The following is a 20,554-nucleotide window of genomic DNA, read 5'->3' as shown; positions in this document are numbered from 1 at the left end:
ATCTTCGAGCACACTCATGGCGTGGTGACTACGAGAGTTGACCGGCAGTGTCGCTTGTTCTTGCGACATCGTTATCGACTTCGACTTCAGGTTGATGACTGCGCCAGCTAGGTTCAAGAAGGCCATGCCGGTAATGACGTCTTGTGAACACAGTTGGAGGATAACGAAGGTGGCAGGGTAAGTCCGGTCATGAACGGTAATTCTTACGGGGCACATTCCAGTCTGCCTTATTAGGTGTCCTCCAGCGGTCCGAATTTGAGGGCCTTCCCATGCAGTCTTAACTTTCTGAAAAATTAAATTATGGGGTTTTATGTGCCAAACCCACTTTCTGATTATGAGGCACGCCGTAGTGGAGGACTCCGGAAATTTTGACGACCTGGGGTTCTTTACGGGCACATATAACGGGCACGGATGTTTTCGCATTTCGCCCCCATGGAAATGCGGCCGCCGTGGCCGGGATTCGATCCCGCGACCTCGTGCTCAGCTGCCCAACACCATGTCTTGACTTTCTTCAACTGGGCGGTGATGGGTCCGCTCATGACGGAGTAGTCGACTCCTGTGTCCACTAAGTAGGTGACTGCGTGGCCGTCGAGAAGCACGTCGAGGTCGGTGGTTCTTTGTCTTGCGTCGCAGTTATGTCGTGGCGTCGGATGCCAGCTGCGTCGTGTTGACCTGAAACTGGAATGGCGCGTCGTCAGGTCGCCTTTCTTCGGCGTATTCGTTGTTTCTAGACTTCGTCGAGATGGCCGCGTCTCGTTGGTATGTTGTTGAAACATGCTTTTCGGCGTCTTCGTCGGCGACGGTGGATCTTCGTCAGTTCGACGAACAGCAACCGCACCTCCATCGGTTGCTGTTTTTAGTTTTCGGGATATGAGCTTGAAGACCGGTCCCGGGCTGGCCAGTGTATTGTCGGCGTGGCGGGGACAGGTAGCGGCCTGGTGACGGCCAACGGGACGGCCATCGTGGTCTCCATTTAGTGGCTGCAAGGTAGTCAGCGATATCGCGAGGCCGTTCACCTTGCTGCGGGCGCGACACATTGACGGTGAACCCTCGCAGTCCCAAGTCGCGATATGGGCATCGGCGGTAGACGTAGCCAGCTCCTCCACGGTGATAGCACAGCGGGTGGTGGTCCGGGACGCGCCATACATCTGTCGTCCTTGGTAGTGGCGCAGGGCGGCAGACGGGCGAGCTGGTGGTGGCAGCGGCGGACGATGGAATTGCGGCGTTACAGGACCCTGGTGCGGGCTCGGAGGGGGACCTTGACGGCGGGCGATGGCAGCGTAGGTCATTCCTTCCGGCATGGGAGGCGGCGATTCAGGCTGCACTTTGGGAACGCCCAGTGGCTGTCGAAGTCCGTCCTTGACCATGTCAGTGACTGAGGACACCTGAAGTTGCGACGAAGGTAACATCGTGTGCAGTTCTTCGCGCACAATGGCCCTGGTGGTCTATTGGAGGTCACCGGAGCCTAGTTCCTGGATTGCGCACTGCGGCGTGAGCACTTGGCGGTTATATTGCCTAGTGCGCATTTCCAGAGTTTCCTCAATCGTCGTTGCCTCTGTCAAGAACTCTGCTACGGTCTTCGGTGGGTTGCGGATCAGTCCGGCGAAAAGTTCTTGCTTTACGCCTCGCATCTAGGAGCGGACTTTTTTCTCCTCGGACATTCCCGGGTTGGCGTGCCAGAATAAAATGATCCTCTCTTCCGTGAAGATGGCGATGGTCTTGTTGGTATTTGCCCTCGGGTTTCCAACAGAACTTCGGCCCTTTCTTTTCAGACAACGCTCGTGAAGGTCCTCAGGAAGGTACTGCGGAACAGGTCCCACGTTATGAGGGCGGACTCCCGCTTCTCGAACCAGGTCCTCGCGGCACTTTCCAAGGAGAAGAACACAAGGCGTAGCTTATCCTCAGAAGTCCAGTTGTTGAAGGTTGAGATCCTTTGGAAGGTTTTGAGCCAGGTTTCCGGATCCTCCGAGGAAACTCCACCGAAGGTAGCGGGCTCCCTTGTTTGTAGAAGGATGGGGACGCTGGGGCTGGGGTTGTTGAGCGGGCCACGGTCTTGCTGCTCGTATCAGGCAGACGTCCGTGCTCCGGGGGCAGTCCTTGCAGTCTGCGGCTAGCTCGCTGGTCTCGAGTGATGTTGGTGCTCTCTTCGGGGTTCGAGATTTGTTCGCGACTTTGCGGGGGCATTCGGTATATGAACGCACTAGCACCTCCACCAGATTGTCATGCAGTAGTCACGGTTAAGAAGGCAGCAAAACTGTGATTCGCGAAACTAGCGCTTTATTGGTCGAACCTGTGCCCTCAAAAACACACTTCGCAGTCAGTACGATGACACGCACATACCGACACAAAGCAGTATTTCTTGTGTATGTGGAATGTTAGGTATGTGGTTAAGGTAGAGCAAAAAAAGAAGCAGCCCTAAAATAGAACCCAGTGGTACTCCGGTCATTATTTTGAAATGGCTAAGAAATCACCATTAATGCAACAATTTATTTACGATTAGTCAAGGAGCTTTTATTAAGCTTGTAATCCGGTCCCCTTGGGCCATAATAAGATATGTAGTGCAGTATAATATTATGCTTTAACGCGTCGAAAGCCTTTCTCAAGTCAAGAAAAATCACGACAAGGTTAAATTTTTTTCTCCAAGTTTTCGATAAACTTTCCTTTCACCAGAAGCAAAGCTAATTCGGTGGAGTTTTGCTTTTGAAATCTAAATTGATCCTGCACTACTAGGTGACATTTTTCTAAATAGCCATCTAACGGCACATCAAGAAAACGTTCAATTATTATAGCAAATACACTCAGTACCGAAATAGGACGATAGTTGTTTATGACATCTCTTGAACGACCTTTATGGACAACTGCGACACGTGCAACCTCTAGTTAATCAGGGGAACGGCCATCATGTAAAATGCAATTACGCACATGACTAAGTGGAACAGCTATAGATGAACTTGCAGCTTTAATCCGACCTACCTTTAGTTCGTCTAGTCTCAAAGCAGTATGGGTAATCAGGAAATTAATGATGTTAGTGATTTCAAACTGGTTTGTAGGCTTTAGGTAGGCACTGCTTTCTGCGTTTATCTTTGCATAGCTAGTAAGGTTCTGCTCAAGCTTACGTGAGCGATATTTAAAGCAACAAGGCAAAAATGCTAATTAAATTTGTTCGACACCTCCTGCCTCTATTTTGAATTCAGTTGGAACCACATTATGAGAACATTATTTACCTCACTAAGTACTTTCCAAAATTTCTTAGGCTTGTCGACAATCTAAAGCTTCCATGCATAATAACTGTCTTTCGCGTTCTTAATGCTTGAGTTGAGTTTGTTTGAAAATTTTTTGCATTCTCTGCATTTCTCCAGATCCCTTACATTTAGAAATTACACGGAAGCTTGTTTCTTTCATTTATACTATTATAAAGCGCCGCTATCATCCAGGGTTTCCTTGCCTTCTTTCGCTTTTTCCAAACATAGTAATAAGCTTTCATTGTAAAAAAAACAAGAAAGTTATCTTTAGCTTCTCCTAATTCTTTTTAGCCGTCTGCTTGGTTCACTAAGCTGATCATGAACATCAGGAGCCTTTGTTAACCAGAAGTGCTTTAAAAGGCCGTTATCTTTGTTAATTAACTTCCTTATTGATTTCCTGTAATCCAGTGTTGATCAGCCCTATGGTTTACTGTAAGAACCTTGGAAGGTATAGACTAGCGAGCTCACATTTAAAACGGCCCCATAGACTGGTAATGTTCATTACTAAAGAACACTCATGAAATTTGGTGAAATACAACGAAAGATTGGAGAATACCGCGTCACAGTTACCCATTTCTTAATAATATATCATTCATGTATGCGTTTTTTTAACTTTATCTACTTTCGCAAACGATACTACCGGCAACTACTTCACAGTCATTAAACGCTGTCCTCTTTGAAACTGGCTTTATAAGAGTGGGGTGCTCACCCGCCGTGATTGTTCAGTGGCTATGTTGTAGGGCTGCTAAGCACGAGGCCGTGTGATTCGAACCCGGCCACGGCGGCCGGATTTCGATGGGTGTGAAAAAACCCGTGTACTCAGATTTAGGTGCACGTTAAATAACCTTAGGTGATCCAAACTTCCGGAGTCCCCCACTTCGGCGTGCCTCATAATTAGATCATGGTTTTGGCACTTAAAGCCGCATAACTAATTTGTTTTAAGAGTGCGGTGCTTACAAAAAGCAAGATCTAGTATTTTGGCACACGACCCACTCAGCCTTGTTGAGGCATTAGCAAATTGTTGTAATGCATAATCATTAATTAGTTCCTCTAGTGGCAAGTACAGGCCACAGAGCGCGAGCGCAATACGTGGCTAAGGCCTGTTGATTCTCCTCGTACTTGAGCGCTTTTCGGAACTTCGTAGCGACGGCGAAAGATTTCCCGAAAGCGTCCGTAAAATTTCTATTGCAATAAACAGTTTTAGTTTAACATACGCAACGACGTCTGCGAGCCAGCTGCGTATCAGCAGCGCACATTCGGAGAACAGTGACGTCTGGCGGGGCGCGCGCACGCAGCATGTCTTGCTTGCGTGCGGGCATTGTGGGCTTCGTGGGCTCTTGCTGTGAGCTCTCGCGTGATCCTGTCGCTGGCGAATGTGTGAGCTGTTCTGCAATATGGCGGGCGTTAAAGGTGAGCGATGCGAATGGCTACTGTGCACGGTTGCATTCTTTCAGTAGCGCTAGACGTGGCGATATGGCTTTGTTGCGCGTTGATATAGTTGGAAATTGTGGGAAATTCCCGGGTCCAAACCCCGGCTAGCCGTTTCAAGCCGCACCTTGTTTGCGCCCCTTGCTTCTTTCTTGTGGTGTCGTCGCTCACCTCCCACAGAAGAATGCTGGCTGGACCCTTCCTTCCTAGCACATGTCGCCAAACCCAGAAGAGTGAGGCGGACGATACATCATGCCAAGCATAGGTCTTCAAGATGCCTGCAGACGCTCAACCTGCCGAGCTTCCTGGACGTCTCGGCACACCCGTGGATCACTGGGCAACGTTTCCTAGCAGGCTCATCCGGCAGGAACTCGGCATTCGCGTGTGCTGTATCTCGTAGTGCCGTGGCGCTCAACCATTTGCTGTGAGGGTGCGATTACGTCCTGTCTTCAAAGCGATCTTTGTATTGGCAATGTTGTTCAGGCTAATTAACAGCGTGAGGGTACCTTGTTATGAACAATTATTCCAGCATTCAGTTCCACGTCTGTGCGATCCATGGCCGCGTCCATCTAGGACAAGGAAGGCGCCCGTTCACGGTGAAAAACGAGCACACCACTTCAGTAGCGTCCCGCCCTCCTACGATTCTACGTGGCTATCGCTCGCGCCGAAGCAACCCACTTTGCCCATGTCTTTCTGGTCCTGAATGCACTACGGCAGCTGTTCGAAGGAGTGACTGCCGTCGCTGATGTGTTCCTGTAGAACACGCGTCCAGCTGAGCTCTATAGGTACCATGGCTGCTGGGGTTGTGAGAAGATGGAGCCCGCTACTTAGCTGGTGCGCATCCCACGTTGGGTGCTAGGGCGCGGAAGTCCTAGATCAGAACCCCGTGTAGCCGTTTCGGGCCACACCTTGCTTATGCTACTTGCTTCTTCTTCCTTGTGATCTCGCTGCCACTTCCTTATAAGAGTTGGCTCGTGGAAGAATAGTTCCCAGACACATAGTTCCCACAACACGTATGCGTTCAAAGATTCATCGCAGTCGCATCACTGCCGAGAACTTGCTAGCGGCTACAGTGGTAGCAAGTTGGCAAGTAGACGGTCCGGGCAGTGGGCCAGCGTGGTGGCTTGTTACTCCGTATGCTTCAGGTGACCGTACCAGTGTCAAAAAGTACCACCTCCGTGCCCATTGAGGCGATATTGTCATAGGTTTTCATAATGGGATTCAATCAATAATTTTTACGATAGAAATTATACGGACGCTCGAGGCGCAATCGCACCGTCGGCGTCGCTGTTGTCGTGCTGTTCCGCTGACTGGGCACGCGCGGCTCGCGCGTACGTGGGTGGTTGAAGGGTGGTTGCAGAGCCCTCGCGAATCGCGTATGCACCAACTGCTGTCGCTCAACTAAAATTGTTTAATATCGTATCAATAAGTTCGCAGTCACCACAAAGACACCACATCTGCTTCGTAACCTGTTCAGTAGTGCCCCGACGCAATGTTATTCACGCGCGCGCTTCTCGTATGCTTCTGTGCGCACGTGTGTGTACTTGCGTGCGTGCATGTTTGTGCGTGCGTGTGCGCGTGAGTGCGTGCATGCGTGTTAGCGTGCCTATGTGCGTGTTTGTATCGGTGTGTGCCTGCGTGCGTGCGTGTTTAAAATTTATGGGATTTTACGTGCAAAAACTACTTTCTGGTTATGAGGCACGCCATTGTGGAGGAATCCGCAAATTTTGACCACCTGGGGTTATTTAACGTGCACCTAAATCTAAGTACATGGGTGTTTTTGCCCCCATCAAAATTCGATCCCGAAATTAGAGCACGAGATTCGATCCCGTGACCTCGTGCTCAGCAGCCCAACACCATAGCCACTGAGCAACCACGGTTGGGTGTGTGCGTGTTTGAGTGTGTGCTTGTGTGCGTGTGCGTGCGTGTGCGTGTGCGTGTGCGCGTGCGTGTGCGTGTTTGTCGTGTGTGTGTGTCTGAGCATGTGTGCAACAAGGTGTCAACACATATAGTAAGACAAGTGCCGCCTGTGTTACTCCTGGTATTTTCTGCTACTGCCCTATGGGCTCTTGAATATCACAGCGCTAAATTACACAGCTGCAGCAACACGCCAGCTGGCTCCGACGAGAAATAGAAACGATACTGGGGAATAATTGTAACGCAAGAGTGCCATTTGTTTCTTATGCGAGCCAGCCCAGATCCGCAGTTATGCATCTGAGAAGGCTGATTATTCCGACCTCCGTGGTAAACACCTGTCGTGATACAAGCACGCAGTCGACAAGAGAGAAAAGGAAAGAGAGGCGCCTACGAATCGCACTGCCGGCCACCTGCGGGCGCTTATTGCCATGGCTACGCTCCTCTGCGCAACGCGACGATAGCATGCCATAACTTTTCGCCACGGCCCCGGTCAAACACTCCAACGACGCAGCCAGAATTACGCGACACAAGAGAGGCTCGAATGACGCCGCAGCGCCTCTTGTATCCCCGCTACTTTCGCAAACAGCGGCGAGGCTCCGATCGGCTGCCCGAGGTGAATCTGCGAGCTTCTAAGGCGGGGTCATATCACACTCTGGAAAGCAAAATAGATGTGCGCCTCGTGCCACTCCGCCTTCTTGTGAATGCTTGCGGGTGTGTTAAATAGGTGAAAAATGTATTTGTGGCGGTGAAGTGGTGAAGGGTACAATTTACCTCTCTCTCTCTCTCTCTTACACTTCGCTAAACAAAGATGTTGTTTCTCCCAACAGTTCTCCCATACAAACCGATTCGCCTGTCTCGGGTAGCCTCGTGTGAGAGTAAAAAGTTATGATCTTGATATTTCCACACCGCAGTCAAAACAAAGAATACTCAAATGGCGCGAACTTTATTTACAACCGGTCTGTACATTCTCGGACCAGTGTACAAGGATTCTCTCCTTGGAGAATGGACTACACATTATTCAACGAGAAGGGCCACCGAAAATAAAAACTTGTTCGAGCTGTATTAGTAAGTTCTTCAATCGCAAAATAGGCGACTCTTGTTGTGAAAGGAGACGTGCTCAGCCATAAGACAAAGCCAAGAACGAAAGAAGGGTGGCGATGCTGAATTAAAGTTCCACCTCGTGAAGGCTTGCAGTTTGACAGCGTCTGCTCGGAGCCAGTTTATTGCTAAGAGTGGACGGCACTGTTTTCTAAGAGGGGCAAGCACTGAACTGTGAAAGTTTTAAAAACGTTTACTCAGCCACAATGGCTCAAGTATCAAAAAAAAGAAAATTCTTCGAAATTTTCCCGTCACACAGACTTACCGGCCCTTGTGTTTCAGAGCTAAATAGTAAAAATTCGACTTTAACCTTCATTTTCTCTTCTACGTAGTAATCAACCTATAGCCGCCAAATTAGCAAAGATATAGTTTCGAAAAAATGCTTTCTCAGGCCAAATTAGTGTTTCTCTTAAGTGTAAAACGCGTTCTCAGTCTGCATGTCCCTATGTAGACACTCGTTAACCGCAGACTGTAGGGCAAGCAGCTTCTAGGCCTTTCTAGCCTGCACAACTTCTAGACAGGCTAACCTCTCTGTGTATCCCTCCTTTTTTCCTCCTCCTTGCTCAAGTACAGAATGTTACCCTACTATTTAAATAATGTCGCCTAAATTCCCATGCGTCTTCTTTACTTTCTTAGGAGAAAAATAATGCTAAAATGCTCACATTTTCAGTTACTCCTTGAGCGCTGTAACTGACGATCCTTTTTGTGTTGGTTTCATCGTTAACTGGTTTCAGTAACAGACAGAAAAGCGTGGCCTTCGAGATTTGCGCTCCGTTCCTCCGAGAGAGCCATTTCTGGGGGTTCGTTTCATTTCTTCATCACTCAAGATTGCCAGACTGCTTTATTATTCAACTGTGAAGCTGACAGCGCTGTGCTGCGGTCAGGCGGCACTGGTTTTAGGCCGCCATTGTCAGGGACAGACTGGTGCAAAGTCTAGCAGCCTGCCCCAACACGTTCTTCTATGCTTAGTTTTTTTTTCTTTCTGCAGCAGTTTGGCTGATTGGACAAGTTCGCAATTCATAAGCGTAAGTGTACACCGCGAGGTTAAACATAGACGGGATAAGTGACGAGGACAAAGACGGACTGCCAATTGAAGTTGCATTATCAATGTGCCGAATTTATACACGGTAATGAAAAAGCTAGCTGAAAAAAACTATTTGAAAAAGCTATCTGAAAAAAAAACAAGAACTAGTGAAGGCGGAGGCGAAAAAAACAAACGAGTGAGTTGTAAAAAATTACCAAACCAGAAAAAAACAGAGAGACACAAAGCTATGTAAAGTGACATCACAACCACCTGCCATGCGTGCGCCTTCCTATAAACTCGAGCGCTTTGTCTGAGAGGGCAATGGACGGAAAGAAAGGTTATGGCGCAAAGCAGACGAGAACGAAGTGAGACACAAACGGCATATACGGCCGCCATAGGATGACTGCAATGGATGGCTTGTTGACGCGTGCGCTTTGTTCTCACGCCATTTGTGCTGCTTCAATCATGATGTAGAAACGATCATCCCGGTGCTTGTAAATAATTGAGGTTCTTTCTAACCAAGCAGTGCAGCCGTACTCAGGCGCGCTAGTGCGCTGAGCCAAAAAGCGTTTTTTGCCATTGCGCAGATTACAGTGTTTTCTTTCTTCAGCGTTCAATGTGTGCACATGTAGAGTTCCGGCCATAAGATATGCGCAAGTGCACATAATTTACTTTTCATCAACTTCACCATGAACTTGGCCGTGCTGACCGTTTGCCCACATCTCACACTAATTGTAACAGTTAAGCGCAGCAGCCTTGATGCACCAGCCACTCAACATACTATAAAAAGTGTGTACGGCGCACACATGGCTAGTTATCCGTTTTTCACACATGAGCTATTAGCGCCGCCGTAAGAAGCTGCGTCACTCGTCTAAACACGCACCACACGTGGCCTGGAGATACACCATGGACAACGTTAAAGGCCGCAACCTATGGAACGACGCGCAGCACGAGGGCTTCACGCTAATAACTAACACGCAGGACCCTACCAGAATGGGAAATAGCGTTCAATGAGCACTACGCCGGACCTGACATTCATAAAGAACATAGCCAACCCGAAATGGGCCAACACGAACGTAAATCTAGGCAGCAATCACTACATTGTGAACACCATGCTAGAAGCCGCCCCGCGTAAAAGGAAGGCGGAAAAATAACGCTAGCTGAGCGGGACACCTTTCGTAAGCTTCGCGAGAACGATGTGACAGAAACCATTGAATACACACGGAACTGGACGTAGACACTCCAGCGTAGCGTGCAGAAAGCCACCAAAAACTTTCCCGAAGACGAAGGCATAGAGGAGATGGACAGCAAACTCCTTCCTACACATGTGGGAGGCCAAACACAGCTTGCGAGAGCGCTGGAAATGTCAAAGGCACAACCGGCACCTAGGAGAATCGTCGCGCTCGACAGAGAAATAAACGGCCACGCGAACCGGCTATCTCGGTATCAGTGGGAAGACACATGCACGCTCATGGACAGGAAGTTCGGAAAGTCCAAAACTTGGGACATACTTGTATGTATGTATGTATGTATGTATGTATGTATGTATGTATGTATGTATGTATGTATGTATGTATGTATGTATGTATGTATGTATGTGTGCTTTATTTCCTCAAAAAAACTAAATACAGCCTTGAGGGGGTAAAGTGGAGAAAAAAAGCTGCTCGTAGCAGCTTGACCACCCCCAAATACCCTTAAGATAAAAAAATAAAAAGGTGCAGCAGAGCGAAATAGAGTTTTGCCAAGTACTTACAAATTCAAGCACTACAACATATCATGCATACGCATCGCAAATCAGGCGAGGAAGAACGAAAGGAAAAAAAAACAAAAGCAAGATGTGCGCAAGCAAGCAAAAACCTCACAAAATCTCACTGCACTTTATAAGCATATAGGCATTGTACAACTCATATATGAGAGAAAAAAAAAGAATATCGTGAGGAGAACAAGTCGCAATATCAATTTTATTAACGATAAGATCACTTAATAACCGAGGTAACCTAGAGCACAGCGTTTGTGATCCATAGTCTGTGCGCGATTTTGGTGCATGCCAGTACTCTGGCTTTATTGTACTGTATGGAGTTTCGTGTAGCTTCATGTTAACCATAAAAGTAATGTAGTTTGTGTTTTTTGTTCATTTTTATACGCAAACACTAAACGATACTTTAAAAGGACCTGTACTTTCAGTATCGTCAGTTTATGAAATAAATAAGCTGAAGGGAAATCGTATGGTTTGTTACAAACAGCTCGAAGAGCCTTCTTTTGCAGTATGTGCAGCGTGTTGATATTTGTTTCAGAAGTGGTAGCCCAGACAAGAGAACAATAATTTAAATGGCTGAGAAAAAGTGAATTACATATCAAGCATTTAATAGAGCGAGGAAGATGGTTCAAGGAATAACAAATTCCAGTGATTTGTGAAAGCTTACTAGCAAGAAAATCTTGCAAGAAAACCGAATTTACAAGTTCAATTTTAAAATAGTTCATTACCAAATCTTCCTCTAGTATAATTTGAGTCTTCTTACCGCGAAATACCCCCGTCTTAGGCTTTTGCGAATTAATAGTCAAACCATTGTCGTATGATCATGAGTACAGTATATTCAAAACTGCATTAGCTCTTGTAATCGATTCGGCAAAGAGGTTAGATGAAAAGAATAACGTAGTGTCATCAGCATACATTACGTAACGTGTATTAACATCAATGTTTACTAAATAGTTCATAAAGATATTAAAGAGGAGAGGCCCCCAAATACTGCCCTGGGGTACACCTACCTTCACCGACCGAACTTCAGATTTAAAGTTATTTACTTGTATAAACTGCTGTCTATGACCAAGATACGACCTAATCAAGTCAAGTGCAATGCCGCGTATACCATAGGGGTTTAACTTACTAATCAAGAGATCATAATTTATAGAATCGAAGGCTTTTGAAAAGTGACAAATACTCCCAATGTTAGCAAACCTTCCTCAAAGTTATTTAGAATTAGTTCTTTCTGTTCAAGCAAAGCTAGCTGTGTTGACATATTTTTCCGTAAAGCGTACTGATGCTTAGTTATCAAGTTGTGCTTGTCCAGAAAGTCTTATATTCGGCAAAAATTATTTTTTTTCCAAACACTTCGAAAGGATAGGGAGAATAGAGACAGGACTATAATCAGATAAGTCAGTTTTGTCACCTTTCTTGACCAGTGCAACTACTTTTGCCATCTGCATTTTATACGGGAACACACCGGTAGAAAGGCAGATATAAATATGGGCTAGTGCTGGAGTGATTATATCTATTACAAATTTCACAGGCTTGATTTTAATGTTATCAGCATCGCAGGAGTTGCTGTTATTTAGTGCGGAGAACAGTAAAATTACTTCCGAAGTGTTTGTGGGACGCAAAAAAATTGAATGCACACAGTTCGTTGTAATTAAACGGCATGCGTTGTCATTCACATTGCATTTAGGTAGATTAGTGAAATACTTCTTAAAAATTAGAACAGCCGGCCAACTTCGCGTCAGGTATATCCGCTCCATCACAAATTATACGCAACCCTGCCACTGAATTGGGCTCTCTATTGAGCAAAGAATTAAGCCAGTGCCATATCTTTGTGCTACCATGGCTGCACGATGCGAAGAATTGCTTATAAAATGTAGTTTTTGCAGCACATAATTCCTTAGTTAAGCCATGGCGAAATGATTTATATACTCTTAAATCATCACGATCCCGAGATGTTATGAATTTATTGAATAACCTTGCCTTTTCTTTTATCTTTTTAAATAATTGAATAGTTACCCAAGGTTTACGTATCCTTGATGGCGTGGATACTTTAGGACAGGAAGAAAACTGTTTATCATAATGAGAGATGAACGTTTCCAGAAAAGCACCGTAAGTGCGATTAGCACTTGTAGCAGCAATAACACTGTCCCAGACTACGTGACGTAAGTCATCGCGAAAAAGCACTAGCCGTTCTTCAGTTATAATTTGCGAGAAGCAAACTCGTTCTGGTGATTTTTTATCTTTAGGTGTGACAGTGAGAAATACCGGCATGCGATCACTCAAGTTGTATGAAATAGTGCCACATTTAACACTGTTTGATCCGTAGTTAGTAATAAACAAGTCAATGCATGTGGACGTATACCAGGTAATTCTGGTAGGAGTATTGATAACATTGCAACACCCACAAGTTTTCAAAATCAATTCAAAATCACGTGTGATATTGCAGTCAACCAGCATGTTTATATTGAAATCGCCACCACAAATCAATTCATACTGTAATTCAACAATGTAGTTTAAGAATTTCTCTAAAAAGAGAAAAAAGCCTTGTAGATTGCCTCGCGGTGGTCTGTAGACAGCAGAATAAACAGTGCGCGCATGTAACACAGACATTACCTCATAGTCATCATTAACACAAGAAAATTCTTCAACAGAGTCGACATTAAATGAATCGCGCACAATTAGGCTAACCTCGCCACCACGCGAATTCATTCTTGATCGTGTAAAGCATTCGTACTTTGGCTGTCACCAGGGGACCGCACAATCACTGTACCACGTTTCAGAAAGCATTATGAAATGAAAACGAAAGTTTAGGCTGCTGAAAAAAATGTCAAGTTCATCCTTTTTTATTTTTCACCGAGTGGCAGTTGATGCGTATGCAATAATCGATCCACCGTTTTGTGAGCTTACATTATCATGAAGATCCGACGCAAACATTTTGTTCGAGTGTCCCAACATCCTCATTTTAACTACAACTTACTTTCGCTCCTAAGCTCAAAAAACTTTCTTACCCATATCTGCAGGCGACTTTATCAAGTGGGCGTGATCGCCCTCACTCTTTCTTATACACTTTTCCAGCGCGGCACCATGCAAAGCGGAAATTATTTACACTCGACCATGGTTTCGTAGCTCTTAGGAGCATTCGATTCTGCGCAGTCAGGTTTTCCGTAATAAACATTCCATGCTGTGCAACTGACAAAACCCTCTTTTTGTTCAGCCGTTGTTCCCCTGTTGACTGGTTCGAAAAGCGTATGATAATGGCGGGAGGCCTGTCGCCTCTGGTCTGAAGCCAGTGAATCGAGGTAACAGTTTGTTCAGTCAAAGGGGCAAGTTGCAGTTTTGATGCAATGATATTCATTTTATCTATAGGACACTCAATGTTGTCCTGTTTAACACTGTGAACCTCAATATTTAGTTTTCTGCTTTGGTACTCAAGTTCATTTACCGAAGAGCGCAATGAAAGCAATTCTGCGCTCATGATTTGCTCCTCTAGTTTGAAAACTTTGTTCTTGAGCGCCTTTAGTTCGTTGTCATGCTTTGCAACGGTCTCAAAAATTTTGTCATATTTGGTTGATAACAGACTCACCAATTCCTCAATATCGTTTACCGTTTGCTTGAGGGGCAGTAATTCATCAAGTTTCCTCTTTCTCTCGCTCAGCATCGTAGCTATTTTGCTATCTGCTTTCTTTGGCACAGACGAGCTCTGTTCTGCTTTGCCCCTATGACATGACGAGCATCGCCAAGACTTCCTATAGCCTTCCCATTTAGATCGGTACGTGCTCTCAGAAACTCCGGAGCATGCAGTTGAAATATGGTAATAGGCTGAACACTCAGAGCATTCCATAAATTGGTCATCTTCCTTAAAGGCACAGCAACACTTGCCTTACTGATTCACTTGAAGGACCTATGAGGACGGCAAGCAATCAGTAATTATAGAAATGCAACAAAGTAAGGCACAAGTTTCAATCACAGAGAGTGTTCAATGGCAGCAGCAGCAACAACAACAAGAAAAGGTCTGGGTCGAGGGCTCCTCGACACAGAAGGCACGAAAACGACAGAAACACAAAACCTACAACGGATACTATACAGCTATGCAGGTACAGAGGCAGGGCCCCTACGAGATTAACCGAAAGTATACGTAGGGGATGTAACGAAGGCACGACTACTGGAGTACCAAGGGAAGTACCGATGGATGGATGGATGTTATGAGCGTCCCCTTTGGAACGGGGCGGTGGGTTGCGCCACCAAGCTCTTGCTATTATACTGCCTAATGTCCTACCTAGGTTAAACAATGAAAAAAGAAAAAAAACATTATGAAGTACCATGCCTAAATTTTCTTATACCCTATTGCGAACTGTGCGTTTGTACGTCTCCGTCTTTTGTCGTTTCCCTATTTTTCTTCCACCAATCCTCCCTTCGCCTCATACTAATGTCTATTACGGACATGTTTGCTTTACCACTGCTCCCGCTGAACCCAAGGGCTTCAAGGAGGCCAGTGGTGCCTAAATCAACCACGGGGTAGACGTCTTCACATTCTTATAAAACATGCTCTGTAGAATAATTAAAGGGCTACGACCAACGCTCTCTGGAGGTCACTTCGCGAGTGCGACTACAAAAAACTGATACTGCTGCGTGAGACTCTTTCGGGCGGCGGCGTATACAGCAGCCGCGCACGCAGGAGCCTCGAAGGAACGATTCTCACTCGTCGGGGTTCGCTTCAAGACTGAACGTTTATTTTACAAAAGACATCGCAGTGACTAGAAAAGAAGAGAAAAGAGAATACAAAATTCAAGTTGTCCGTTGGCCGCACTGACGCCTTCGTCCTTCTCGGAAGCGCAGGCCATTTGCGCCCAGCAGGCGGTCCGCCGAAAACGCGGGGCACGGATCAGGTTGCGGGTCGAGGCGCCGGTCGGGACACCAGCCCAGCGGGGCGCCCCCTCGTCCGTTCGCCGGCTCCCTCTTCGTGCGTCGCCGGGCCCCCAACCATGGTTGCAGCTAGAAACGCGCGACGGTCGCTACCAATTCTTAACAACCTCCCCCGCAATGAGCGTCGGTTCATTCCTCCCCTAGTTCAAGCGGGTAGAGGGCTTGGACCGGTCGTCTCAGCAGCTTTCGGTCCGGCAGAGAAATCTTGCATGCTCGAACTCGGCCATCCCTTCCAGGAAACGTCTCGACAACCCGGCACAGCTTCCACATCTGTCGAGGGACCTTCTCCTCCCCGAGTAGGACAATGTCCCCTTCCCTTATGCTTCTCTCTTTTCGCTGAGCGGTAACATGAGCAGAGCGAAGTTCTAGTAGGTATTCCTGCCTCCATCGTTTCCAGAATGAATCTACAAGTGTCATGCGGTGTTGCCAGCGTCTTGTGAGCGCAGCCTTCGTAGATTCGCTGGAGACCGTTTCTCCAGTGCTAGGCAAACTTGTCATTCGGCGCCCTATTAAGAAATGCGATGGCGTTAGGGGCAGAAGCTCCCCCGCGTCCGAGTGAAGGCACGTGAGCGGGCGGGAGTTCACAACCGCCTCGATCTGAGTGAGGACGGTGGTCAAGCTGTCATAATGTAAGGCACTTCTTCCGAGGACCTTTCGCAGCCCTGTCTTAACAGTTCGCACCATGCGTTCCCAAAAACCGCCCCACCACGGTGCTCTTTCTACGATGAACTTCCAGGCGATGCGGTTGTCGCCCAAGTAAGCCTGCATCTCGCCTCCCCTTATAGCGTAGAATAGCTTTTCCAAGTCTCTCGACGCTCGCTTGAACGTTAGAGCGTTGTCTGAATAAATTTTCCTGGGCATTCCCCGCCGGGCCACGAACCTCTTGAAAGACATAAGGAAAGATTGTGTTGTCAAGTCCCTGACGAGTTCCAAATGCACAGCTCGCGTGGTGGCACATGTGAACAGGGCTATATAGGCCTTGTAGGAATTTCCAAGCTCGGTATAAAATATCGGCCCTGCGAAGTCCACTCCAGTAATTTCAAATGGCTCTGATTCGCGGATACGGTCATATGGGAGCGGTGCAAACGGCTCATCTGCGGAGCGGCTGCTTTGTCTTTGACACGGAACACAACGACGAATGATTTTCTTCACGGCCTGTCTTGCTCGCAGGATCCAATATCTTTCGCGAAGTTGAGTCAGCGTGTCCCTTACTCCAGCGTGTAAAATCCGCCTATGCTCCCAGGCCACCAATAAGCGTGTAAACGGATGCACAGCGGACAAAATGACTGGGTGCCGCGTCTCTTCTTTATGCGCGCTATTCTGTAGCCTGCCTCCAACTCTCAATAGGCCGTCGCTGTCAATGAATGGAGTCAGACCCGCGATGGCGGACTTACGATTAAGTGTCCCGGTAGAGATTAGAGAATGGATGTCCTTCCCAAAGGTTTCTCTTTGTGATACTTTCAGCCAGTAACTCTCGGCCTGTGCTAACTCTTCCGCTGACAGGCTTCCCCTTCGCTTCTTTGACGCGTTCCGTGCGTTATGAAGAAAGCGCATAACCCATGCGGTGACACGGTGTACCCGTGTCATTGAGCTCTTGTGCTCAAGATCCATGAGAGGCACTCCGTCTACCAGCGTCACGGTGTTCACGTGAACTTTTCGGAGCTCTTCGGTGCAACATTCAGCTTCAGGGGCGTGTGAAGGCATCGCGTCGTACGTTTGAACACCTTTTAGCCACTTCGGCCCCGTCCACCAGCTCTCACTGACAACCAAAGCGGAGGGCAGCATGCCCCGTGTCAACAGATCTGCTGGATTTTCTCTCCCCGGGCAATGTTTCCAAACAGCGGGATCAGTTAGTGGTTGTATCTCCCGTACTCTGTTGCTCACAAATTTTGTCGTCAACGACCTGAGCCTACTGAAAGCCGTGGCTCTGTTCTCTGGCAAATCGCCAGCATTCTCTTTCCAGGGAAGGGAAACTTGATATCGGCAGTTGTTCCTGGAGACGTTCTCCCGAAATTCCCGCAAAACTTGGTTGTCTTCCATGTCGGCCTCTCCTTCGTCGACAATGCCAATGTGCTCGAGCTGCCAAAACGATTTAAGTTGAGCAGCAGTGTCGTCTTGGTCTTCCTCGCCGATGACAGCCACGCGCAACACTGCCACAGTGGACACGTACGTTGCTCCTGATTCTGTGGTGTGCGTTGTCCCCTGCAGGGTCCAGCCAAAAATGGTCTCCACGGCTACGAGACCGCTGTCCAGGCGCCTGACACTACCAGTTGTGACCTCCCAGTAGAAATCGGATCCCAGCAGCAGCCCTACCTCTGCTCCATCTTGCGTACTGTCGGCGAGTTCGAGGCCTTGCTCTTCGACGTAGTTGACGGTGGAAGCTTCAGGTGCTGGCACGATGTCGCAGCAAATTTGTGGGATCTCAAGCGCTTCAACGCGGATCTTTCTTCCGTTGTGTCGACTGCACAGCCATAACTCCACTCGGCGGCACTTCATTCCTGAAGACGGCTTCTCGTTTCCAAATGTCATTATTTTCAGGGTCTCCTCTCCCATCACACGCAGTCCCATCTTCTGCGAAACCTCTTTCTTGACAAAGGTACGCTGACTTCCGCCGTCAATCAACAGCCTGACCATCGCTCGCTTCTCCCTACCCTGAACCCACGCTTGAGCCGTCTGCAGAAGGACACGGGTTCTCTTCTTGGTGCCTTCGACTTGCAGCGAAGACTGTACGATTGTCTCAGTGAGTACAGTCTTCCCTTCCAACTTTCCTGTCGCTGGGGGTCGATTCAGGTTACACAGGGCTGCAACGTGCCGTCCGGAACATCTCTTACATTTAAGCCATCTTGAGGTGCGGCATTCGTATGCTCGATGACCTGCCTTGGCGCACCTAAAGCAGAGTCTTTCCTGCTGCACAATTTTCCTCTTCTGATCCACAGTCAAATCAACATCACAGTCGGCGGTTAAGTGGCTGCTCGCTTCGCAAAATTTGCACAGTGTTTCAGCTTTCATGACGGCAGTTAAATTCGACGCGGACGCCTTCTTTTCAGGAATATCCTTGCGGATCGGGCGACTCAGCCTGTCGGTGCTCAGCTGTTGACGGGTTCCATATTCGGCCCTCTCTCGACTTTCTACTTCGGTCTTGAGGAAACTGAGGAAATTTTGAAGATCATCTCCTGGCGCGACTGCAGATGTCTTTTGTCTGCAGTAGCCGAGGCAAAGCTCATTCGGGATGTTCTTCCGTAAGACTGTCAATAAAAGCACTCCATAAGTGCTCGACGCCACACCCAATGCCTCGAGACTCCGAACCCCCGTCTGTACCTCATCATAAAGGGTCCGCAGCCTCTCGGTGTCGAGGATGTTATGGACAGGTCGGATGTTGAGCAACCTCGACATATGTTCTTCAATGATAACGTCGTCCTTTCCGAATCTTTCGACCAATGTCTTCACTGTAATTTCATAATTTCGGTCACTGAGTGGTAGCCCGTCGATAGCGGCTGCTGCTTTGCCGGTGAGATAGCTCGTCAAGTACTGAAACTTGTCAATTGGATGTAGAGCTGGATTCTTGTGGATGGTAGACTCGAACTGATTCCAGAATCTGTGCCATGAGCGCAGGTTTCCGTCGAATTTGGCGATCTCTAGCTTCGGAAGTCTTGTCGTTGTCGACGGTAGCTGAAGAGTCGTCGTAACTGCATGCTGGACGGAACCTGACTGTGCGACGTGGTCAGAGTTATTTCCTGTTTCTGATGGTGTACTTGACCTCGTTTCGCTCGCGGCTCCACCTCTCAGTGCCCTTTTTATCCTTGTTTTCATGTTGCAAATCCTCAAGCTGTACGCTGCGCACTCTGTTAATACGGTGTCGAGCTCCTGTAGGTCAACTTTCTTTTCTATGGCGTTGTTGACTGCTTTAAGCTCTTCAGCTTGCTCAAGAAGCATATCCAAATGTTCTTCAAGCTCACCGGTTGGTGCTTCTGTCGCTTGAAGTAAGGTGCTGGCCGCTGCGATGGTAGTGTCGATGGCTTGTCGCAGGGCCGCTTGCTTCCTTTGTAGTCGCTCCATGATGCAGGCGAAGTTATTCCAGATGTAGCACTCCCGGGTTTCGGCACCAGAAAATGTAGAATAATTAAAGGGCTACGACCAACGCTCTCTGGAGGTCACTTCGCGAGTGCGACTACAAAAAACTGATACTGCTGCGTGAGACTCTTTCGGGCGGCGGCGTATACAGCAGCCGCGCACGCAGGAGCCTCGAAGGAACGATTCTCACTCGTCGGGGTTCGCTTCAAGACTGAACGTTTATTTTACAAAAGACATCGCAGTGACTAGAAAAGAAGAGAAAAGAGAATACAAAATTCAAGTTGTCCGTTGGCCGCACTGACGCCTTCGTCCTTCTCGGAAGCGCAGGCCATTTGCGCCCAGCAGGCGGTCCGCCGAAAACGCGGGGCACGGATCAGGTTGCGGGTCGAGGCGCCGGTCGGGACACCAGCCCAGCGGGGCGCCCCCTCGTCCGTTCGCCGGCTCCCTCTTCGTGTGTCGCCGGGCCCCCAACCATGGTTGCAGCTAGAAACGCGCGACGGTCGCTACCAATTCTTAACATGCTCCGTCGTTTCCCTAACTTTACCGCAGCAAGCACATGCTTCTTCTTCCTTTCTATATCTCGCTTTATAGGTGCGTGTTCTAAGGCATCCTGATCTCGCTTCGAAAAGTAATGAACCTCCCTTTGAGTTATCACAAATGGTTTCTTCCTGATTTCATTTTTTCCTCTTAAGTAGCTGCTCATTGCAGGTTTCTTTTTCATTGCCGCCACCCATGAGATTATTTCAGCCTATTTGACTTTCCGCTTGACCTTCTTTGTTGCTGTGTTGCCCACCATACAGGCCGCATACTTGCTGGTAAGCTTCCTAGTTCTTTTTCTCCACTGTGAGTCAATGTTTTTCCTGTACAGATACCTGAATACCCTCTCAGCCCATTTACTTCCTTCCATTTTCCTCAGCCGTTCTTCATACTCAATTTTACTGCGAGCTTCCCTCACTTCAAAACTAGTCCAACCAATATCACCCTGCACAGCTTCATTTGTAGTCTTCCCTTTAGCGCCCAGTGCGAGGCGACCCACTGACCTTTGGTTTCCGTCGAGTCCTATAATTGTACCCCTGATTTAACGCAAACAACTGC

The 20,554-nt window shown here is 47.8% G+C and overlaps 1 protein-coding gene across 1 annotated transcript; it reads right to left on the bottom strand.

Moving 5' to 3' along the window:
* Positions 1-1,768: 1,768 nt before the first annotated feature.
* LOC135916519 (uncharacterized) lies at positions 1,769-19,444 on the bottom strand. The gene is made up of 2 exons (XM_065449920.1): positions 17,261-19,444; positions 1,769-2,056 (listed from the first exon to the last, which is right to left on the bottom strand). The coding sequence occupies exons 1-2, from the start codon at positions 19,442-19,444 to the stop codon at positions 1,769-1,771; spliced, it is 2,472 nt and encodes an 823-aa protein (XP_065305992.1).
* Positions 19,445-20,554: the final 1,110 nt, after the last annotated feature.

Source organism: Dermacentor albipictus, chromosome 1 (assembly GCF_038994185.2).
Source record: "Dermacentor albipictus isolate Rhodes 1998 colony chromosome 1, USDA_Dalb.pri_finalv2, whole genome shotgun sequence".
NCBI lineage: Eukaryota > Metazoa > Arthropoda > Arachnida > Ixodida > Ixodidae > Dermacentor > Dermacentor albipictus.
This window is presented reverse-complemented; position numbering and strand designations above follow the sequence as displayed.

Excerpts from the sequence above, each read along its gene's own strand:
- LOC135916519 (XM_065449920.1), bottom strand. The coding sequence starts at position 19,444 with ATGGAGCGACTACAAAGGAAGCAAGCGGCCCTGCGACAAGCCATCGAC. Across the intron at positions 2,057-17,260 it reads CAAAATTTGTGAGCAACAGA|CAAGACCGTGGCCCGCTCAA; the intron begins GTACGGGAGATA and ends TGATACGAGCAG.